The following is a 21979-nucleotide window of genomic DNA, read 5'->3' as shown; positions in this document are numbered from 1 at the left end:
TTGTCATGAATCCGCTTTTTGAATAATTTTCATTTTCAGATTTGCCCGCAGCTTTTTGTTCGCCCTCAAATTGCTGCCATGAATAAATGAGTTGCTCAAGCGGGCCCAGTACAAAAGCCTGGCTAACGAGTCCGTACAAACAATCTGTGGACATTGGGGGTACCATCATTGGCATGATGGGGTACACCATGGCCCATGGACCACCCACCCACCTGGTATTTGCTGTTTTATATAAAAGCAATACGCATATGCCCGACATGCCAATGCAGCACTGCTATTTGCATTCACTTTTCTGCAGTGTTTGCCCCCAGGGGGGTTTCCCCCATCCCATTTTGACCCCCCTTGCAAGTCCCCTGCAAAAAACCCTATGGAAAGCTCTGTGGAAAACCCTGAAAAGCGCTTGTAGGACTTCTGGCTGCCCTGGCTGCTCTGGCAGCTCTTTAAGTTCTGCGGTTCGTTGCTGGCTTCGGAAAACTGAAGTTCTGACTAAACGACACTTGGAGGGGCATACTCGTATGCATGGCGAACAAACCGAATTTCGCCGAATTGCCACTCGAACAACATGAAAGGAAGCACACTTATTTAATGTTCGTTTACCATTTAAAATCAATGTAAATATATATATGTAATCGAAGTCTTATATTTGCAATAACTTCTTACCTGAACTGCCAAATCGAATTGCCTGCCAATTAATTTCGCCCAGTGCAGCAACTCGAAATGAGCATTGACTGATGCCATTACAGATGGCCATTGAATGGATTTTCCGACCAAAGGCATTTCCTTTACAGGCAGCCTCGAATTTTCCTTCCTCAGCTTCGGTTTGCGGTAGAATTCCATTTCGGTTGCTGGCAGCTGGAATGCAGCAAATACTCGATTCGATTGCCAGAGAAATGGAATATGGTATTTTTGCATATCCATTGCACTTGCAAATATAATTTAAGCAATCTTTCATAATTCTCCGTGATTTTTATTGCCGTTTCAGTTTTATTTTAACCACTTTAAAAATGCCCAACTATGTATGTATGTACCTCAGTCTGCACTTAATTTCGTAAACAGCAAAGTTTATGAGCTGCGCCATTTGGGAGTCCGCTTAGATTGTTGTTTGTTTGTTTTGTTAGATTCTAGATTCCTTTTAGGCGGAAATGAAATTTTTACAGTTTTACAGTTTCAGAATTTAGCCGTAAAAGGGTTTCATGATTTGCGTGTTTTAGGGGACTGGGCTGGTTTTGAGTGGGTTATAAAAGCTTTTTGCCTTTGCCGTTTTACAAATACCGACTGCGAAGTCATAGAAAGTCGTCGTCGCGTCGAGTAATTAGAAAATTAACCCCTGCCAGCAGGCCATAAATGAAAATGAAACAACAACTGTGTTTTCGCAATGCGAGCAACTAACTAAACAACAACCACTGCCACTCCACATGGTCGCCACTCGGAAAATCAGCCAGGCGAAGGCCACTTAGTGACTCCGTTTTTTTTTTTTTTAGAGCAGAAAAGCGCGAAAAAACGAGGGGGTTATGTCATCCTTTTAATTAAAGAACGCGACTTTAAGGTGCAGCTAGCAGGAAGTTGTGTGTTATTTTATCTTTTTTTTTGCAGTGAACTATTATTATGGCAGGCCATTTTCGCACTTGAATATATACATATCTGCGGCATATATTATACTCATATCTTATAACGCATTTTTCAGGACTGGCCGTGTGCTACCAGCGGCAATCCGTAAGCAACAATAATCACAATAACGCCGAGGCGAAGCCCACCCACGCACCACCCTCGCATTATCCTCATGGCCACAAGTGGAACGAGCCGTACTTTGATCTCACGATGCCCAGGAACATCACATCGCTGGTGGGCAAATCCGCATATCTGGGCTGTCGTGTCAAGCATCTGGGCAATAAGACGGTGAGTCCTGGTCCCTGCGACTGTGGGATAACGCACTACATCACCAAACACGTGCCAAAAATCTAGACAACTATTTGGCTTTGTTTCAGCATATGTAAAACTAAAGAAAAGCTTAGGAGTAAGCAAACGTGAAATATGAGACTGTGCATGAGAATATTATGGAGATTTGCCCAAGAATTTTTATATTTATAGTTTTGTAAAACTTAAGACAGCATATATTTTTGCACAGTGCATTAAGTCAACAGGAAGACAACGGCCGGAAACATTTCGTATTAATAATCTTGATTTTTATTTACATTTAATAAACAAGGAGCCCCAAAATGGGGGCGGTCGCAAGTGTGGCGAATGTGTCACCAAATATCCACTTAGATGGCCCAAACAGCAGAGCGGGGTTATTAAATTTGCTGCCAGTTTATTATGTAATACGTGACAGCAGCCGACACCCAAATACACACACCCAAACACACACACATGCTGACCACTTGTTTTCCCTAGTTTTTCCATGTCCTTTTTTTTTTTTGTTCTAGGATGGCGTCACTTGATCCACCCAAACCAATTATAGGCTCCTCTAGCCAGTTGTTAGCCCCTAAGTTTTTCGGGTAACAAAAAGTGTTGCCTTTCGGCGATCAAAATTAAATTGGTTGCCATAGCAGAGCAGGCGATATAATAAAGATTTTTTTTTGCCGCAGACACAATGCGCAAATATTTCGCACGCATTGGCCAAAGTGTAGCGTTTTCTTTTAGTGGGAAAGCTGGCAGGTGTTGGCAGGCCGAAAAACGTTGATAACGCTAAGCGATTTGGCCACGGTCATGGGGCACATAGATTTCCTTTAGGCCAAATCCGCTTCCGCAATCAGTAAACTACACAGACGCACACACACTCGCACACATCATCCAGTTAACTGGCCGTGCTCGGTTTTTGGCCAACACTAAATTTATGGCCAGGCCAGGCTAAAGTTTACTTTCCAACTTTTTTTTTCGGCCTTTTTCCTGCTTTCCCGCTTTCCTGCTGCTATTGCAGAATTAGACAGGCGGGCGCAGCCGGCAGGAAAGTGGAACTGCACAGATGGATGCCACACAGTTGGCCGACTCTGTCTGTCTCTTGGACTGTGTGTGTTATTGGTTAGACAGTTAGCCGCATAAACAAGGAGCCTCCGTGGCCAAAAAAAAAAAAAGGAGGCACAATTACAAAAAAATAGCAGGCCAAAAGGACGGACAAAAATTTGTATCAAATGTAGTGGGCAATGTCGAGTGAATGTCGCAGCATGGGAAGTATGGGAAGTATGGGGCGTATCATTTTCCGGGTCTGTCATGCGTTCCGCACACTAATTTCAAGTTGTATGAAAATTCAGTCTGTGAGCTGCATAAATTTGCCCGTTTTCTGCGGTGGCCAATGGCCCCGAACGAACTACAATCAGGCTCTGCTTAAAGTCCTCGAAACAGCATACTAATGGAGGTCCCTTCCCACCAGGTTGCTTGGATACGGCATCGTGACCTGCACATCCTCACCGTGGGCACCTACACCTACACGACGGATCAGCGGTTCCAGACCTCCTACCATCGGGACATCGACGAGTGGACCCTGCAGATCAAGTGGGCCCAGCAGAGGGACGCCGGCGTGTACGAGTGCCAGATATCCACGCAGCCCGTGCGCAGCTACTCGGTCAACCTGAACATCGTGGGTGAGTAGATGCTCTTCTCCAGAGTTGATATCTATATAGAGATAATAGAAGGCGATTGCCAGTCAACCAAAATCATTGAAAAGTTATTCCAACGATAATAGATTTTGTAACTATTAAAGAGCTTTCTGTGAAAAATAAGAAAGAAACGATAAATAAGATCATCATACCTCGAAAGAGAAATATCTTGTGAGTTGACTTAAAATCCAACTCTTTAACTTGCAAATCAATAGATAATTCATCTAGTGTCACTTAGGGAAACATAGTTTAAGGAGACATTCTCTGTATTAAGAAGAGAGTAATTCTTCCAGAGTTAAGTGTATCCCACCGAACTCTCGTAAATCCACTAACATTCCATATACATGCAGACTCGAAATAATTCCGGGCCTCTGTTTGGGGAATTTCGCATATTTCTCAGTATTGTTTTTACATATTCATGCAATTTTCAAGGGTGTAAATTATGCACACTTGGCAATCGTCACAGCAGGATATAAAAGCGGGCGCTACGCTGCCGGTAAATATGACAGGGGAATTTTTCGCAAAATTCTTTTGGGCAGATTGATGGACTGACAGGAACTGGCAGGAGCCACGGCGCACACACATAAATGGATATCGACAGGATGCCTATTTATATGGGATTTAAGGTGTAGATAGCGGGGCAAACCAACTGCGCAACGAAAACAGACGTGTATATTTTTTAAAAAAACATTTATCCTCTTTAAGCCTGGGGCCACAGTACGTTTTTATATTTTGCTTGAATTATTCCCATGGTTTTTCTAAATCAAGCGCGCAGCTGAATAAAAAATTCGGAATTGGAATAGAAATTTGATGGATAGAAACTTTAAGTTTCGTTCTTTATACGAAAGCCAACGAATTAGGTTTTAATTATTCAGCAGGTGGACTTGGCCCCCGCAATTATAATGGATGGTTTATTTCTATTTTTGGTTTTATGCCCGCGCCGAGTACTTTGCCTGATTAGTTTAGCTACGGGCGTATTATAATTATTTCAACGTTTTTTCTATTTATACTTTCATATTTTCTTTCATATGTTATTTTTCCATTTTCCTTTGTTTATATTTTTGGTTATCCACCGACGTTCCGATGAGCAGACCTGATAGACGCCGAGACCAGCGATATGATGCAGCAGTATTATAACGACGACGCCTTCTATATAGCCGAGAATCGGGTGTACCAGTCCAGTAACGATGAGTTCGCCGGCATGTTCGGACCCATCCAGACAGTTGCGGGTTAGTTCCGGTGAACCCATCCAGATCCAGACATCCTCTGCTCTCGCAGCACACTTATTTCTTGGCCGAGTGACAAGTCCGACCGCAGATAGAGGAGGAATTAGGTGCCAGACGGAGATGAGAGCTCTGCTCGAGGGCTGCCATGCATGCATATTATTTTTTAATATTTTACAACATTTTTCGTGCCAGCTGAGGAGCATGATGAGGGGCAGGATGGGGGGCAGGATGAGGGGCAGGATGTGGGGTGTTTGTGGAGTCAAGTGCTGGGCGCCCGAAGCAAGCACTTTTCTGGCTCATGACGAACAAATTGCTTTCCAACAAGCTTTTACCCACTAACTTTGCCAGCTTGTTACGGTTACTGTTGCTTTTGCTGCTGCTGTTACTGCTCCCCCTATTATTTTCTACCTTTTCGCAATTTCCCGGTCTGCTTTCTGCAGTGTTGCCGCAATTCGAGTGCTAGATGATTGCCACATTCGCAAATAAAGCAACTTGAAGTGCTATGAAAAGCTGAATTAAAATTGTTTAAAAACTGTTATGCTATGGATACAATAACATACGTACAGTAAATTATGAAATTCAAATAGTAGACCAAGCTAACTAAAGCTTTCTTTCATATTGATAAAAATATTGATAAAAGTAAATATTTTAAGCGCACATTTATATAGCATTTACCACAGTTTTTTTTCTTTATTTAAATGTTATTTTTTCATTGCATAATTTAATACAATTTAAATTTCGTCACCTTTTCTAGCACCACATCTCTACCCATAAAGAAAGCCAAGTGTTCAGCACTGCCTTTCTTCCATTTATGGCCAAGTGGTTCGCACATTTAATTATACCCAAAGCCTTTGCAATATTTATTTTGCCGGAGATTCAGGGACTTAGTCATTCAGGGTCAGTGTTTTGCAAAGGTTGGGATATTCATCACTCTGTCCATTGGCACACAGGCTGGCATTGAATTGGCCCTCCTCGTAGAGGTTTCCATTGGCAGGTGGTCCTGAGCTGTAGTAGCAAACGAGCACAAAGTGTATGTTCCACAGATCGTAATCCTGGCCAGCAGCACAGCCCATGTGGGAGCTGCGATCGTTGATGATATTCCTGATTTCACCTTCCGCATTATATATGGCAATATCCTCCATGTCGTAGAGCTCATCCAGCCACTGTTCCGCCAGGATGGTCATTTCGCGAACATTTGATTGTCGCATCACTGGTCGCGGATAGAAATCCTCGGCGTAGTTGAAATGGGGTTTCGAAAAGTCATCGGTGGCCACGCAGGAGTCGGCCGGCAGATCCAATTGGCAGCGTTTCAGGTGATACTCGGCCACCACCGACAGGTAGTGGTCCCATACCAATTCGGGCATTTTCCGGGCAGGTGGCAAGTCGACAAACAAGTGGCTGGCCACCTCCTGCCGATAGCCGTTGTGCAAACCCAGCAGATACTCGCGGAAATATGCCATATTAACCAGGCCATGAAAACGCAGGCAGCTCTCATCGAACATCTGCAAAAAGGAGTTTGAAATATAGCCATTCTTGTGACCAGTCGATCCTTCTCACCATGTTGTTGTTACAACCAATGTGCCGCTTGCCATGGCAGGACTTGATATCACAAAAGTCTATAGCAAAAATAGATCTGAGAAACAAAACACGACCCAGAAAAAGAGTCAACTGCAAGCGTTGCATTTCTGCTTGGAACTAAAAACTGAATGGGAAATTTAAAGGTGTTTTAAGAGTTATGTACGAAAAACCTCAACTGCCAAATGGCAAGCAAAACGAAATAACTAAACAAATTGTTAGGCACAAACAAGGTACACAAAAATGCAAAAACTGACTTACAACTAACGAGTTTTATATTTTTGACATTTAATTTAGTGTAGCAAAATGTTTTTCCGTGTTGGGCAATGCGAAAGCTTGAAACAAATAATATTGCTGGCTTTAATAACATTTTAATTAATATGACTAAAACCCATGAAGGTTTGTCTTATGCCAACGGAGAGACAGAGAGTCTGCCAATGAAAATATTAAGTTTCCCAATAGATCCCCAAGTAGCATTAATTGAGCTGTTACCCAACTTAAAATCACTTTCAACTTTGTGCAGCCTTGTCCTTTTCAAAGTTTGCCTTTCTGGCCGCCTGACGGGCGGTAATCGATTATTTAACGTGCTGACTTTGACTGGCACGCCAGTTTTCCGCTCCCAGCTAACAGCTCTCTGCTCCAGAGTCCTGACTATGGAAATTGGCACAAAAGCCGGTCCCGAGCTGGACCGGATTGGCCTGGCCAGAATCTGGGGACTTAGGTACACTACATGTGGGGCACATGTCACTGGTAACTGGTAACTGGTAACTGGTCGCCGGGCGATGTGCTGGAAATTGGGAAAACAAACCATTGCGCAATTTCACAACTCGTCAGAGTTGGGGAAAATGGGAAATGGCGCTGATTAGGCGACGTAACACAGTGATTAGCAGAGCTCGGGAATTTTTGGGACTTAAAAAGGGCATGGCAGAGGGATTGCATAATGGATGGCTGTGCAGCCAGTAAATATCTCACTCCCTCAACCATTTTCCACTCATTCGCAGTGCCCACGGCCACCATTCTGGGAGGACCTGATCTGTATGTGGACAAGGGCAGCACCATAAATCTCACTTGCATCATCAAGTTCAGCCCGGAGCCACCGACCCATATCTTCTGGTATCATCAGGATAAGGTAAATATCTCTTAAAATCAATTTACAGGCTAAAAGTAACCAGCAAAAAAACAACCAAAAAAAAAAAACAAAAAAGCAAATAACAAATTAAGCGGCCGAGGGGCAATAGCAATTTAAGATTTTCCTTTTTGGTGCCAAATTATCGTGCAATAATTGAGTTTGTGCGCAGTAAAAAGCGCAAAAGTGGAGCGTGTGCGGGGGGCTGCGGGGAGGTAAGGATAAAGGGCGGTGCCACGCCCAGCCAATTGCTGCAGGATAAACGTTTTTAACTTTTATGAGCTCTGTGCTGGCGCCTCTCCAATGCGAGTGTGCAAGTGTGTGAGTGTGAGTTTGTTCGCGCTTGCTTACGCGTCGTATACGCAATGTATTTAATTTTGGCTTTTATGATTATGAGAAAACATGCTTTTGCATTTAGCCCAGCACTCAGCAGAGCTTTGGCCTTTCCAACGAGGCAACGTCGCATTTAATATGACAACCACACCCACGCTTATTTTTTCTACCTTCAGGTGCTCAGCGAGGAAACTTCGGGCGGCCGGCTGAAATTCAAGACCATCAAGTCGGAGGAGACCAAATCCATTTTGCTCATTTACGACGCGGATCTCCTGCACTCCGGCAAATACTCGTGTTATCCTTCGAACACGGAGATAGCCAGCATACGCGTCCATGTCCTTCAGGGTGAGTTGAGCTTCCTTCCATGGCCCACGGTTTCTTTGGCCGGCTATCAGGTTCTCTCACTTTAAGGCCTTAATTGGATGCTTGAGTTTGATAAAGTGAATTATACATTCATGCATCTGCTTGACCTCGATTTGTATGCACTAAGCTTGCATCTCTCTCGTTCGTTTGTTGGGCCAACTTTTGCGCAATTTATGAACTGCTGGCCACAACAGATGAACACTTTGAAAAATAGAGACTTCAAGGGGTGGTTAGTGCGAATGAAAATTAAAACTTATTCTGTTCTCTTTCAAAAAAATGTATTAAATACGCATAAAGATGATAGAACAGTTTTATTCCTATAAAATTCCAGAAGACTAAATGATCTGCACATTTCTTTATAATATTTCAAAAATTAATAAAAATGAAAATGAAATGAATCACTGAAAACTTGGCAAATTCGTTCCAATAGAATACCAAATGTAGAGCTCTTTGTAATGCAGACAAGCTACAAATTGTTGTTCATTCAGGGCAAGAAGTGTGCCAATTTCTCTCTCTCCACAAATCTGGTAATTTTACACTAAACATTTTCCACTTTCCACTCCCCATTTCCCATTTGCCATTTTCCATTTCCCGCACAGGCGAGCGACCCGAGGCGATGCAAACGAACGCGGCACCGGCAGCCGTTGCCCTGGCCTCTTGGTCCTGTCATTTTGGCCAGGCCACGCAGGCGGTCAGGGTAATTAGCACAATGGTGGCGGCACTTGTATTGTTGGAGGCCTGCTCCTCGCTGCTTCTGCAGGGCGGTGGCGCTGGAGGAGGAGCAGGTGGATGTCCTGGAGGAGGATCGGCCGCAGGAGGAGCCACCACTCGAGTCAGAGAGATGCGCACAAGTTACCCGCTTGACCCCAAGGTGCCCTCGACGACGTCCGCGGAGCGTGTCAATAATGGCAGCCGGAATGCACGGTGATAAATTAATGTCGCCCAGTTGGAATTCCACCGCCAGTGCAGCGCCCGAGTGCAGCTGAAATGATTTATATTCGAAGTTACAGGAGCATCACAGGAGCAAAAGCAGGAGCAGCAACAGCATCTGAGGTCCTTCCACTCCAGCTGCATGTAATACCTATCTGAAAAACCAACTAATTATGCTAATGATGGAAGGAGGAGGCTGCTGAAGCTGCTCCTGGAGCTGCTCCTCCTGCACCTCGGCAAGTTGTAAGTAAGCGTGTTTCTAATTAAGTGGGCTGGGGATTAGTTAGTTAGGCGGAAATCGGAGCCATGTACATAAACTTCTCACGTAAATTGCCAGCACACTAGCGAACCTAGCTAAATGGAAAGCATTTCGAACGAATCATCAAATTAGAGAACTATATTCAAGTGGTTTGCTTATAGAGCCATGGCTAGAAGTTTATATAAATAATAAAGGAAATGAGAAAGGAGAGCAGGGGTGTTTTGGAGCTAGTAGAGATTTAAAAACAGTCATTAAAGTGTCTATGACCTAAGGTAGCGCATAATTTGTTCTATAGCTATAAGGCAATTAAAATTTAATTTGTATATAGTGTAGCACTTGACAACTGTTTTTGAATATCTTCGGACTTCTGGAGGACGCCCCATTAGTAACTTAAGTATATGCATACATACGTAGCGAAAGTTTACTCAGATCGTTGTAAATACTATTGGGATTCGTTCTTGATTTATGTGTGTGTTGCCCTTGGGTTACCCTGTATAGCCTAGAGTTTAAGCAATGTGTACATACTTAGAGATACAAAGTAGCTAACTGTTTTGACACGAACTTCTTCGAAGGTTCCTAAACTAATTTTCTATGAAATGTACATGTCCCATGGTCTCTCTCAATAATCTATGGGCACTTGGATGTGAGAATGTGAGAATGCATGAGAAATTCCTGCCAAAAACCCGCCTCAGTTTGAAGTGCGACTTTCCGGCTAGCAATTTATTTAGAAGAATTTCGAATTTCTCCAAGTCATGTGGGCAGTTCCTGTTCCCATTTACCATCTACCAACTACCATCAACTCGAAGCAATTGCTGCGAGTTCATTGCTCTGCGAGTCCGGGCAAATTTAGAGCCACCCAGTTCGGCATGTCCGGTTGCATTTATATGCCCTGCCATACCGGAAAAAAGGCATACTGGGCAAAAGACGTGGCCGAAGACACAACTGGCAAGTCACTTTTCACTCTTGTCAACAAAATATTTGCATTTCCATTTCGGTCCGAGGCCGTCGAATGTGTTCACGTTTGACTTGGCTTTGGTCTTGGGTTTGGGTTTGGGTTTGAGTTTGAGTTCGTCTTGAAGGACTTTGCCCGGGAAAGCGGGCTCCTCTTCCTGTGCCACATTTAAAAATGTATGGGTTCCATGGCCGGCAAATGGGACTGAGTTTAACTGATCAAAATTGTAAATAAACCTGCATATATACCATATGAATAAACTATAAATTGTACTCAAGTATTCGTGTGGTAGTCATACATTACATATACGAAACACACAAACATAAGAATGCACAGTGCTCGCAAATCGGACATATATATATAAATATACATATATATATAGATATGGATTTATATACGTATATGGATGTATCGATATTAAAAATGTAAACCCAACGCATGCAAAATTAGTCGCGACATGTAAATGAATGTTTAATGGGTAAATTAATGTTGCCACAAAAAGGGACAGGAAAAACCATGAATATAATTGCAATTAAGCAAATAAAATGAAAAATGAAAAATGAAAATATATTATAAGCATAATAAGGGGAAAAATAGCGAGTATTATTACAGAAGCCGAAAAGCAGAAAGCGGAAACAAAAACAAAACTCTGTTGACTTTTGTTGCAAACAAAATGGCAACGCATTATGAAGATTATGAAATTGTTTTTAATTTTTAAGCGCGTAGCCACGTAAACATGAAAATCGGAATGAAAAATTTCAATAAAGTTTTTTTAGTTACTACCATCCAATGATAAATATGTATAACAAAAGCCTGTCTTTTCTCTGATTTTTTCGGGAGCCTGCGAGCAGTTGCCACATGCTGAGTCGAATCCGGGTAAGATTTATGCAAATATTTTCCATTGCCATTCATGCATTTGGCTTGGGAATTTTAATGGGCCACACGCACAAGTCAACAAAGGACAAAGGAATTTTCCGAAGGGGAAGAACCACGGGAGACTGCAAGTTTTCTCCGCTTTTTCGGGGGCGCCATTTTCCATTTTTCAGCCTAATAAAGCCGCAATGCAAGAAACAGGGCCGACCACCAAAACTGATGGCAAGAAGAATGGGCATTAAGTGCCTGCCTGTTAGCTGCCAGCTGCCCTGCGACTAGCTCTGGGCCATGTGTGGCAGGACTCTGTTTGCGCTTTGGTAAGACATCAAAAGCCGTTAACATAAAAGTTTATTATATGACAAGTATGTATGTGCATGTGTATGTGTGTTTGTCCTGGGCCGTAATATCATGCCAAAAAGTTTAATAGCGCACAACGCGTCAACCCAGGACCTCTCCCACCTCACCCACTTTTCCCCCGATTCCATCGAGTGGAAAACGTAAGGAGCACATGAGGCTCATGAAGCGGAAAGTTCCCACTCTGGTCGGCGGAAAGACAGGATTACCCAAGATGATGACGACGATGATTGGAATACTCTGGTTTTGGGACCACGGCCTCGTGTGCAAGATGGATGGACTGCACGGGTCGATAAGTCGGATGTCCTGCGGGGGAAAATTGGGGAGTAAATTTAAGAATGCATACAATCAAATTGCAGGGAATATCTGGATCTAAGGTTCTTTACTGTAAATAAATATACATTTATTAGGTATTATATTGAATTGGGGTTGGGTTATGACACAAAAACTTACTGATAAAAAATCCACAATGAATACAAGTTAGTCAGCTGCATAAATTGTATTTTTAATGGCACTTTTTTCCTAGCTTATATGTACCTTTTTTTAAAATGCTTTGGAACTTCGCAAGTGTTTGAAGTCTCCCCATACTCATATATATATAAAAGTCTTCCCCAAAATGCGGCAACGCAATTGCCGGATATTACCTTTAATTGCGCATAGCTCGGGTCACAGATGTCGGCGAGATGAGCACAGATGAAAGTTGGAATGCCTGGGGAATGTGGCACACAGTTGGGTCCGAGGAAAGGCAATCGACAAAAGGGAAAATAAATTATCATCATTGTGACATTTTCATTTGTCAACGTAATTTTCTCTGTGTCGCATTCCAGCGCCGCCTAAAAGGACACTACGCTCCTGGCAGGATCAACATAAATGTTTTCAAAAAAAGCCGAGCAATATGGCCAGGAATTTCACTTCACAAAATAAAAGCCAGAGCAAAGAGAAACACGTTCGCCTTTTATGTGTTGTATGTCTCCTGTGGAGGGCCCTAAAATTGCCGCGTACATTTTTAATGCGAAAGTATGATTTGATTTGATTTTATTTGACTCAGCCACACGTTTCTTCGTCTGCAACCGAAGTTGCAATTTAAATATGCTCAGTGAACATAAATCAAACGGCTAAGGCTTTAAACACACAGACTGCTGTTTCTGTCCTTGCGAAAATCCAGTACATGATATATTGGCTTTGCTGTGAGTCCTGGCAGGACCAAAGTCCTGTCGAATATTGTCCTCCAACCGCCAGCCGCAATAATGTACGTTATTTTACTGATTCTGATGCTGATTCTGATGCTGATTCTGATGCTGATGCTGATCCCCTCGTCCAATCTTCGAATTTGTGGCATTCTCAAGGTAAATGCTAATATGCAATTTAAATGGCAGCATAGAGACCAGTAAAGACATTTTCCCATTGCTTTCAAACGACTTCAGTTTACTTTCTTTAACTCAGTAAAGTTGCGGAGTTTTCCCTGCAAAGTCACACAGTAAATTTTACCCCCCATTAGTGCTTACAATCCCTGTCATTAATAAGTTTAATTACTTCGACATTCTCTTAATTTGTGCCCTTTAAACTGGAACAATGAAGAAAAAAGGGAAAGCAAATTTGTTGACTATATTGTTTACACATGTAATGAAATTTCTGTGGTTACTCGACACGGAAAAGATGGGGTTACGAGATGCGTTTCCCTTGGCAATTGTTTTCACTCAAATTTCTCATTTTTGTGCTTTAAAAATAGCAAATTAATTACATTTTACGCAACGTTGTTGACGGCAACGAAATACAAAAAATGGAAAACATTTCCCTAGCTCATAATTAAATTTTGCACTTGTGCACGAGGGAGCAAAAAATAAAATGTGTTTAGATGGGGTTACATGGCGGATACGTATGGATTTTGCGGTTTTTGGGCTGGGAGAAGTAATACGGCTTTGATTAGGAAATCGGTTTAAATGGGTTCCCGTTCTCGCTGACTGTTTGTTTTGTTTGCCTGGAATTTCATTTTATAATTTTTCTGTGTGTGCGTTCTCTTGTGGTTTTCCCTGTCTGCTTTGGTATGTGTATGAGGTGGTGTGTGTGAGCCCGTTTTAGCCGAGAATTGCTTTTTGAATATGTGGGACATTGTTGGCGCTGTCTCCATAAATGGATAACCGAGTTGGTCCGAATTTGTTGCTCACTCGGTGAGCCCACTTTGGGCTGTCATTTTTGTGGTCAACACTCCCACTAAACACTAAAAACCAAAGACCCCAACGCAAAAGGTCCTCCTAATGCAATTTGTCATTTTCACATTTTGTTTCACTGGCTCTCTGGTTCTCTGGTGCTCTGGCTTTTGTCTCAAATGGAATTTTTGGCATTCCGTTCACATAAATTAGGCCCGACTGTCTTTCTCGGTTTATTCTTGCCAAAGCTGCACTCAAATTGCTCTGTAAATAATTATTTTTCCCATTTTGTTTGGACGCAAATTGTTTACTTTTCGCATAGTTCTTCATCTCGTTTTGCAGTTGGCAAATTTCATTAGGAGCTGTGACTGCAAATTACACAGGAATTCTCTTTCTATTGCTCTCACGGTTACACGAACGTTGTCATAATCGTTAATCCATATGGCCATCTGATCTGCACTAAGCCACAAGATAACTCGATTTGCTGGCAACTGTCGTTCTTGGTCAATTTCAGTTGGCATCCAATGCAATTACCCATCTGCACAGTGTGTGGATGTGTGAGTGTCTATGTGTGTGAGTGACCCATAAAATGCAGGAGGTTGTGTGTGTGGGTGAGTTCCCAAATCCGAAACAATGACTAATAGCTGCCAAAACTGGCTGGAAATATATCTTTTAAACATAACTTGTATCTAGCTACAAACTAGATCAACAAAGGAACACAATGCATATACAAAAATAATTACATAGTATTTTACACAGATTTTAAATATAGTGTTAGTACTATCTTAGTTGCTTTGTTTAATTCGTATTATAAATCTTTTTATGGCAAATCGCAATCAGTTGAATTCACTTATGCCTGCCTGCACATCCTGCCATTATCCCGCCGCTTTAGTTCGAATTATGAGCTGTCAGTTCGGATGAAAAATCCCTCGACCCTGGTGCGCATTTAATGCCATTTAAGCCGGTACTTTTCCAAGGCGGACAGTGTCCAATTGCCGGGCACTTAACTGAAATACAATTTTTATGGCTGCGCGGTGAAGTGCGGAGAATGTGAAATCCTTGGCGGCAGTGATGTCCTCCGTCCTCACTCCTTTTGCCACATTTATTGCATACTTTTGCGCTTCGCTCAACGCTCGACGCTCGAGTTGCGACTTTTCGCACATCCTTGTGACTGCATAATTTTGCCATACGGCATGCCGGCATATTCTCATCTTTCGTTTGTATTTTGCATGATTTACTCTGATTTCAGCTCGCTGCCCCCGCTTTCCTCGCTTTCCTCGCTGCCTTCAGACTGCTTTTGTAGTTTTATCACACTCTTGACCCATAAATCAAACATGTGTAAATGTTTTCACTTGATATGTATGCACACACACACAGGCACACACATGCACACACATCAAATGCCTCTCTATCTATTTGCCCCGCATTCCCCAGGCGAAAAGGATGGCCATAGAGTGAAGCAAGGTCCTTCGTCCTGGCTCGTGCGTGTAAACGTAGCAGAAAGGCGTATAAAATATGCCGCAAATAGCTGCCTTCTCTCTATTCCCAATCCTTGTGCCTCATATATACATATATGCGAGTATACGAGTCCTGTCCCCAGAGTTTGGTGTCAATCCCTTTTGATGGGCCACTGACATTTTTGGCGGCCTGTCATGCCGTTTTTGTGGGAATTTTTATTGGATTAGTGGCCATAAAGTAGAATGACTTTCGCGCATAAATTCACACATATTCACTATTTCTGCGGGCCTTAATAAATATCCGAGAAATGCCTCTGCTAGAGCCGCTAATTGTGTCAAAAAAATGGAAACACAAATATATTTTAGCAAATTGTATTTTCAGCTGGCAGCCTTTGGGGAGCCAAAACTCAATTTGTTGCAATTTAAATTTAAACTCTTTGCAATCGACGCTAATGACGATGTTGGCGGTGTGATTTTATGAATTTAATTTATCGCTCAACTCAATTAAATTAGCTGCGGTGAGGTGTGATATGCCAGTGTGTGAAGAACATGCAAATTGTTTGCCACATTCCCAGCTCATGAATAGCATAAATTCCAGGCTGAGAATTGGCCGCAATTTGTTGGCTTGGGCAGCGGCAAGTTTGTGACCCAGGAAGTGGACCCTGAACCTCTGCGTCCTCCAGTGGCCAAGGATGCAGCGGATGATGTCCTGGCGCCCTGGCACAAGCATCTGCAACATCACGTCTGTGTCATAGTCATTATAATGCCACTCGGGCGACGGCAGGGCCACTAAAAGTTATATGTGCCACTCCTCACAGTGGATGACCTCCTTCCAGCTGCAGGCGGTGAAATGGCAAAAATGCAGGAGCAAAGTAAGGACGACTAAGAGGAGTCGAGTTCTGGTCGGGAACTTTTTCCATTTTACGCTCGACAGCCTTTTAAAATGTAATTTTTGCCTAATTAGCAACAAACAACGAGACAAAGTCTTCGAGTCCCTAATTTTGCCTTCGCTGCTCTGACAGCCTCACTTCGGCACTGCAGCAAATTTTCAAAGATTTTCATAAGGCCACTTATTGTGAGAGACTCTTGGCCTTGCCCACTGATAATAAAGACAGGGATCTTAACTCAAATATTATTTATTTTATACACAATATTTATTATGGCAGGCATAGATTATAAGTGGCCTTTGTGGGCTTTTGCTGTATTTGAAAGTCTTTTTTCAAGGTATTTATTATTTAAGTTATTTAATTTAGAATGAATTTATTTATAAGTAGCAAAATGGGATTATGTTGATTCATTGAATGCAGATAATGTTTGATTATGTGATGTAATTACAATTATTATCCAACCATCACGAAGTAGATGGCATTTATTTGATTTAATTAACACACAAATGTAATGCAGATTAGTAGCGAGCTGCAAATTATCTTTTGTTTTCGCCGTGTTCTCGATGGCCCATCCCCCAGGATCCTTTGCTCCTTTTGGCCCTGATCTGTCATGGCTTTGGCGGCTTTGTCTCGGCGCACGGTTGTCTCGGCCAAATCTAATTTGCGCCTTAGCAGCTGCTCAGAGCACCCGGACCGATGACCTTGGAGCTGTATCTGTATATCGCAGCGGTTGTGGATTCATAGACCTCCAACGGAACGCCTTAAACGGATTTAACTCAGACAGGGAGCACCGCGGGGGGGGATTAAAGCCATTCCGGCTGATGGATTGCAGGGGTCCTAGCCGACTTTACCCACGTGCTGGCCACGTTTTGCTTTCGTCATCTGCCAACGTTCGCAATCATAAACAACAGCGAAATAGAAATGAGTATTTCACATTTGCACGTAAACAACGCATTGAGTGGCCCAAAGAGGGGGGCGTGGCTAATCCACATTCAGCTTGCAAAGCCATGTATGGCTAATAGGGTGGACTTTATTGAGGTGATACTCGGCAAAAACCCCAATTCCATTACAGTTAATGGCAAATTAAAGGGTGCCAGCCATTACTATATTTTTTCAAACCTCACTGGTTGAACCAACAAGTTTAATAGCATATGGAAAGGGAATTGAGGTTATTTTTATTTATCAGTCGGCAGTTAATTAATCGAGCTGGTAATGAAAGTCAGAGGCATGTAAGTAATACACTTAATAATTAAAATGTGTTTTCTGACAGTTAACTTGGCAGTTTACATTTATTCAAATGAGTGTATGCCCTTAATAAATATACAATAACCACACTGCATATGAGTAATACGATTTCGTAGCCAATTAAAACAGTTTTTATTCCAAAACCAATAAAGTGCTACTCGTTATCATTTTTCCCATTTTTTTTAAGAGGACAGAAGGGTCCACCCAAAGAAAAAACTCGCCCAATTTTCAGCTTACCCCCCGCTTCACCGGGCATTTTTCACTTCGCCCAACTTAATCCGGTCGCCCGGCTAATAAAAGTAAACATTTCTTTCCGCGTGACTAAATACCTTTCACTTGCTGTCGCTGTTTCTGTCGCTTGTGCTGGCCACGCCCACTGCCCACCTTTCACCACCCACCGCCCAACACTTGACTTGCCGCTTGGCCCCTTTTATTAATCGCGTGTCGAGGCGCGTCATGCGTCGGCAATATGAAGTAGAATTTTGCAGCTTTCTTCGCATTTGTTGTTGTGGTGGATGGGTGGCTGCTGGCGAGCTAATTAAAAATTATAATTAATTGCATTTGCTGGGCGCACAAGAGTGTGTGTGTTTGTGTGTAGAGGGTGTTCTTCTTTGAGAGGGTGTGCCCAGCATATCTTGGGAAATTCATCTAAGTTCGCAGGCAGACGCATTAAGCTTATTAAATTCGGCTAGAACAAACGTGTAACCTGCAACCTGAAAAGGCGGAATGTGAGTGTGTGTGCCGGCATTAAGTTATTAAACGGAAAAGGTAACAAAATGTTATTTAACTTTGTAAGCCAAGATGTTAGGCGGCGATTAGTTGATGTCCTCGTTATGCTAACTGCTTATTAAAAAATGTAATTACAAGATCCAGTCAAATTCAGTATACGGCCTGAATTGGCCTGTTCTGGCCTGGCCCACTCATAAATTTCCGCAAAACATAATTTGAGGTTGTTGCTGGAGCATAACTCATTTTACCTGCCATTCGGGAAGGGGGTGGGGGGGCGTAATTAATCGGATATAGCGACAAGCGAATTAATGAGTGGAAGGGTATTAAGATTATGCGAAACGGGAATACGCTAAGCGTGCAAAGGGGTTTTAACCAAATTCGGGGAGCATGTTTAATTGCATTTACTATACACTTGACTGCTGGCCCAGCAGCAGCAGCACTTAATGCAAATTGAAAGGGGTGCAAATAGCTGGGATTTTGCTGGTAAAATCCACTTAAATAGGCAAATGCTCCCGATTTTACACTATCATCCGCGCAAGGACTCGACTTAATGTGTTCTGTCAGCATTTTAATAAAATGCAACATAACTGCAGAAAAACAGGCCATTGCTCAATGATTTATGCCGCTGAAGTTTGCTGATCAATGGCAAATAATAAATTAAATTACTTTAATTGCACATTACCCGGACGGCAGGACAGCCAAGTGTGAGTGTGAGTGTGTGTGTGTAAGTGTGTGAGGGTCCTTAATGAGAGCCTGGTGGCACTGGAAGAGCGCCCCGTGTGGAGGATTAAATATACGAGCCACCATTTGCAATGGCCAATGTATGAATGCAAATCGAGCTGCGACAGATGCCACTGACAGTTGCCACTTTTCCACCTTTTCCACCTTTTCCAGCATACCATCGCAGTGGGAAAGTTGACTTTAATATTTCATTCACCTTTGCCACGGCAACCGCAAATCAATTAATTCATTACAACTGCCTGCTGGAAAAACTGCTGACAAAGGCCTCGTCATTATTGTTCCCATCATCATCATCATCGCGAACTACAGCCTTGGAAAAGAGGAGCAAAACTGCTAACCAAGTTATTTGCCTTGCCTTTCGTGTTAATTATTTCCGCTGGCAGGACAAGGCTTTTATTTATTGTGTTGCGCGCAAAGGAACTCTACTTTTCTACGTTTCTACTTTTCGCAATTGGCAGTTTGAGTGCCAGCTGCCATAAATAATGCAGATACCCTTGTCCGAATTTGACAGTAAAGTGCGTTTAATTAAAATTTACAACTCGACTGCAGAAATCATTTAAGTGGAGCGACGAACTTTGCCATGCTTCTTACTTATAATACCCTTTAACTTTAATAATTGATAAGGCAGTAGTTGCTTAACATTATTTCGAGTACCTTCGTTATCCAAGACAAGCATCCACACATGTACTCAAACTCAAAGAAAAAGCAAAGTATTTCAGTTCCTTTGTCGACAGTTGTGTCGAAATGTGTCCTGATCCGGCATCGCATAAATAAGTCAAGGAAATGAAGGAACATTAAACGGGAATTCAGGGAAAATCAATTCAACGGACTGACAACAGTCTTTGTGTATTATTAAAATTTTCAACTCCTCCTCCTCCTTCTCCTACTCCCCCTCCCAGTGAATAAATCATGAACAGCTGTTGCTGCTGGCTGATTGATTTGCTTGCAATTTACATTTGGCCAGAACAGGATTTGCCAGCGCTCATTACGGCCCCGAAAAGGAAAAACAAATAGGAAATTATCAAAAAAGAGAATAAAAATGATTGGAAATTGCCTTAGCCATTTGGCCATTAATTGACGTTGATCGACAGTTGCCATTTATACAGAGTCTGCACAATATTTATACGCTTTTGCCCATGGCCTTGCCTCGAGCCGCTCCTTCTTGGCAATCATTTATTCATTCATTAATTTGTGTTTGTTTTATGTTAATTTATTTATTACACTTTCCCCACATTTCCCACTGCCTCTCCCACCCACCTGCTTTCATCAAATTAAAGGTGAGCCAATTACGAATGCCAACGAAAGTCCGACTCCCTGCGAGCCGTTCATATGCGCATAAATAAGTTCTTTTTGGCAGTTGGCAATTCGCAGTTGGATGGGCGAATTATGGCCCAATGCTCTGCTGTGGCACTTAACAAGTTGCTTTTTGATTGGCGCACGCAATTACTGAATTTTTATTTACAGTTAATTTGCTTAATTATGACAGAGACAAAGCCCCGCATTGATGTTTACCATACGCGAGTTATGAAATTTAAGCCCGCCACTTATCACATCAACATTTCTGTCTTTGAAATGCTCCGCTCGTATTGTATTTTAATTAAAGCACGTAGTCACTGGGGGCCTGGGAATGCAGGCAGCAATTAAAGCCAAATAATGGCAGTCAGCAGTGCATACGAAAAATGGAAATGAACGCCAAAAGGCCAGCAAACAAGGCGACAACGCCACCAACGCCATCGTATACGGCATTGCGTATACGCCGCGTTGGCCCATTACATAACGCTTTTCTTCATTTGGTGCGCTGTGGTGGCCGCTCTCTTGCAGAGCCTTTTTCCTCTTTTTGTGCACGACTGGACACGCGTAAAGGTCGTGTCAAAAAAAAAGAAAACACAAATTTACGCCATTTCTCGCAGAGGAGCCTAGGGCCAAAATGGAAATCGAAGTTGAAAACGCAATAATTTTATGGCATTGAAGATGTTTTTCAGGGTTTCGGTTAAAGAACTTAAGCACAGAAGTGATACAAAAATTTGAAAATAAAACATTTTAAAAATTGGAATCATCATTTACTAGAATCTTCTACTTTTGAAGTTTCATGTGCGTTGGAGACTTATCTTTTAAATAAACACAAACCTTAGCTAAACCTGGTGGAATTCAAGCTAATACCCATTTGCAGCGTTGTTTAATTATGCCAATTTATGCTAACAATCAGTGCGCAATAGGCAGACAAGTGCCAAAAGCACCAACAAGCGATGGAATGTGGCAACACAACGAGCAGAGGGCGTGTCTCGGGGCAAAATGGTTTCAGATAACACGTAAATAAGGACGCACACACACATGCACACAATGAGATTCACACAGATACAGAGAAACTGCGACACATGCAGAACAATTGACTTGAGCTAACAAAAAGATACAAGATACAACGCAGACGCACACACACAATAGACACAATTCCAGGCCATTGTTTTACAACTGCCAACAAAAGCAGCAAATTTAACTTCTTTGCCTTTTACATACACATGTGTGTATGTGTGTGTGTGTGCATGCTGTCTGTGTGTTAAGTGACTTGTTTTACAATGCCAATGATAACACACAGTTACCGAGAGGGATACACATGGCAACATCTTGATAGGCTCGCTATCTGCGGCTCGTCTGACATTTTGTAATTGAAATTCTGGTGCAGCCTACTTTTCAGCGTTGCACCCATTACGCATACGCCACGTTGGCCACTTAAAGGAATTAATCTATTTGCCAGACCTTCCCCAAATCCACGTGCCTGTAGCCCCTCTGCCCAGGAGCTCTGGCCCTTAAAAGTGTAACGTCATTTTCAAAATTAAAAAATATATATGTAAGTTGAAGCATGACATTGGCTTCGTTACACTGGCCAGCAAAAAATATGTTTCTTACTCACACTTTTACTTTGGTATCTTACTAGCTATAAAAGGTATAACAAAATGTACATAATTATTATTCAGATTATTAATGAATCTGTGATTCTGTTAGTATGGGTTTTGGTTGCTATTTGCTTCAAATTTAGAGTTGGCAACTTTGTTGGCCAGTGTGGCGCCTGCACAGCAATTCCGCTAGCTGTTTTGCAGTCTGTTAGCCAGATTTCCAGCCACATACACGAGACAACTTGTTGCCCCGACAGGTCGACAGACAGCAGCAGTTGGCATGAGTGTGCGCAAGTTT

The 21979-nt window shown here is 42.4% G+C and overlaps 3 protein-coding genes across 8 annotated transcripts in view; 1 reads left to right on the top strand and 2 right to left on the bottom strand.

Annotated features, from left to right (window-relative positions):
• LOC120449139 (zwei Ig domain protein zig-8) overlaps nt 1-10852 on the top strand; it is a 40032-nt gene extending 29180 nt beyond the window's left edge. For 5 of the 6 annotated variants that reach the window (XM_039631457.1, XM_039631456.1, XM_039631455.1 and 2 more), the window contains exons 3-8: nt 1685-1896; nt 3368-3578; nt 4685-4822; nt 7396-7523; nt 8030-8198; nt 8816-10852. In XM_039631457.1, coding sequence (XP_039487391.1) covers nt 1685-1896; nt 3368-3578; nt 4685-4822; nt 7396-7523; nt 8030-8198; nt 8816-9144 — 1187 coding nt within the window. In that variant the 3' untranslated portion in view covers nt 9145-10852. The remainder of the gene's footprint in view (nt 1-1684; nt 1897-3367; nt 3579-4684; nt 4823-7395; nt 7524-8029; nt 8199-8815) is intronic. The other variant, XM_039631459.1, reaches the window with a different exon arrangement.
• Nucleotides 5479-6613, bottom strand: LOC120449141 (scoloptoxin SSD552). The gene is made up of 2 exons (XM_039631461.2): nt 6377-6613; nt 5479-6321 (listed from the first exon to the last, which is right to left on the bottom strand). Exons 1-2 carry the CDS (start codon nt 6500-6502, stop codon nt 5704-5706), a joined length of 744 nt encoding a protein of 247 aa, XP_039487395.1. The 5' UTR covers nt 6503-6613; the 3' UTR covers nt 5479-5703.
• Nucleotides 10853-11569: 717 nt separating the features above from the next.
• LOC120447698 lies at nt 11570-12363 on the bottom strand. The gene is made up of 2 exons (XM_039629226.1): nt 12229-12363; nt 11570-11890 (listed from the first exon to the last, which is right to left on the bottom strand). The coding sequence occupies exons 1-2, from the start codon at nt 12361-12363 to the stop codon at nt 11669-11671; spliced, it is 357 nt and encodes a 118-aa protein (XP_039485160.1). The 3' UTR covers nt 11570-11668.
• Nucleotides 12364-21979: the final 9616 nt, after the last annotated feature.

This window comes from Drosophila santomea, chromosome 3L (assembly GCF_016746245.2).
Source record: "Drosophila santomea strain STO CAGO 1482 chromosome 3L, Prin_Dsan_1.1, whole genome shotgun sequence".
NCBI classification, from domain to species: Eukaryota; Metazoa; Arthropoda; class Insecta; order Diptera; family Drosophilidae; genus Drosophila; species Drosophila santomea.
This window is presented reverse-complemented; position numbering and strand designations above follow the sequence as displayed.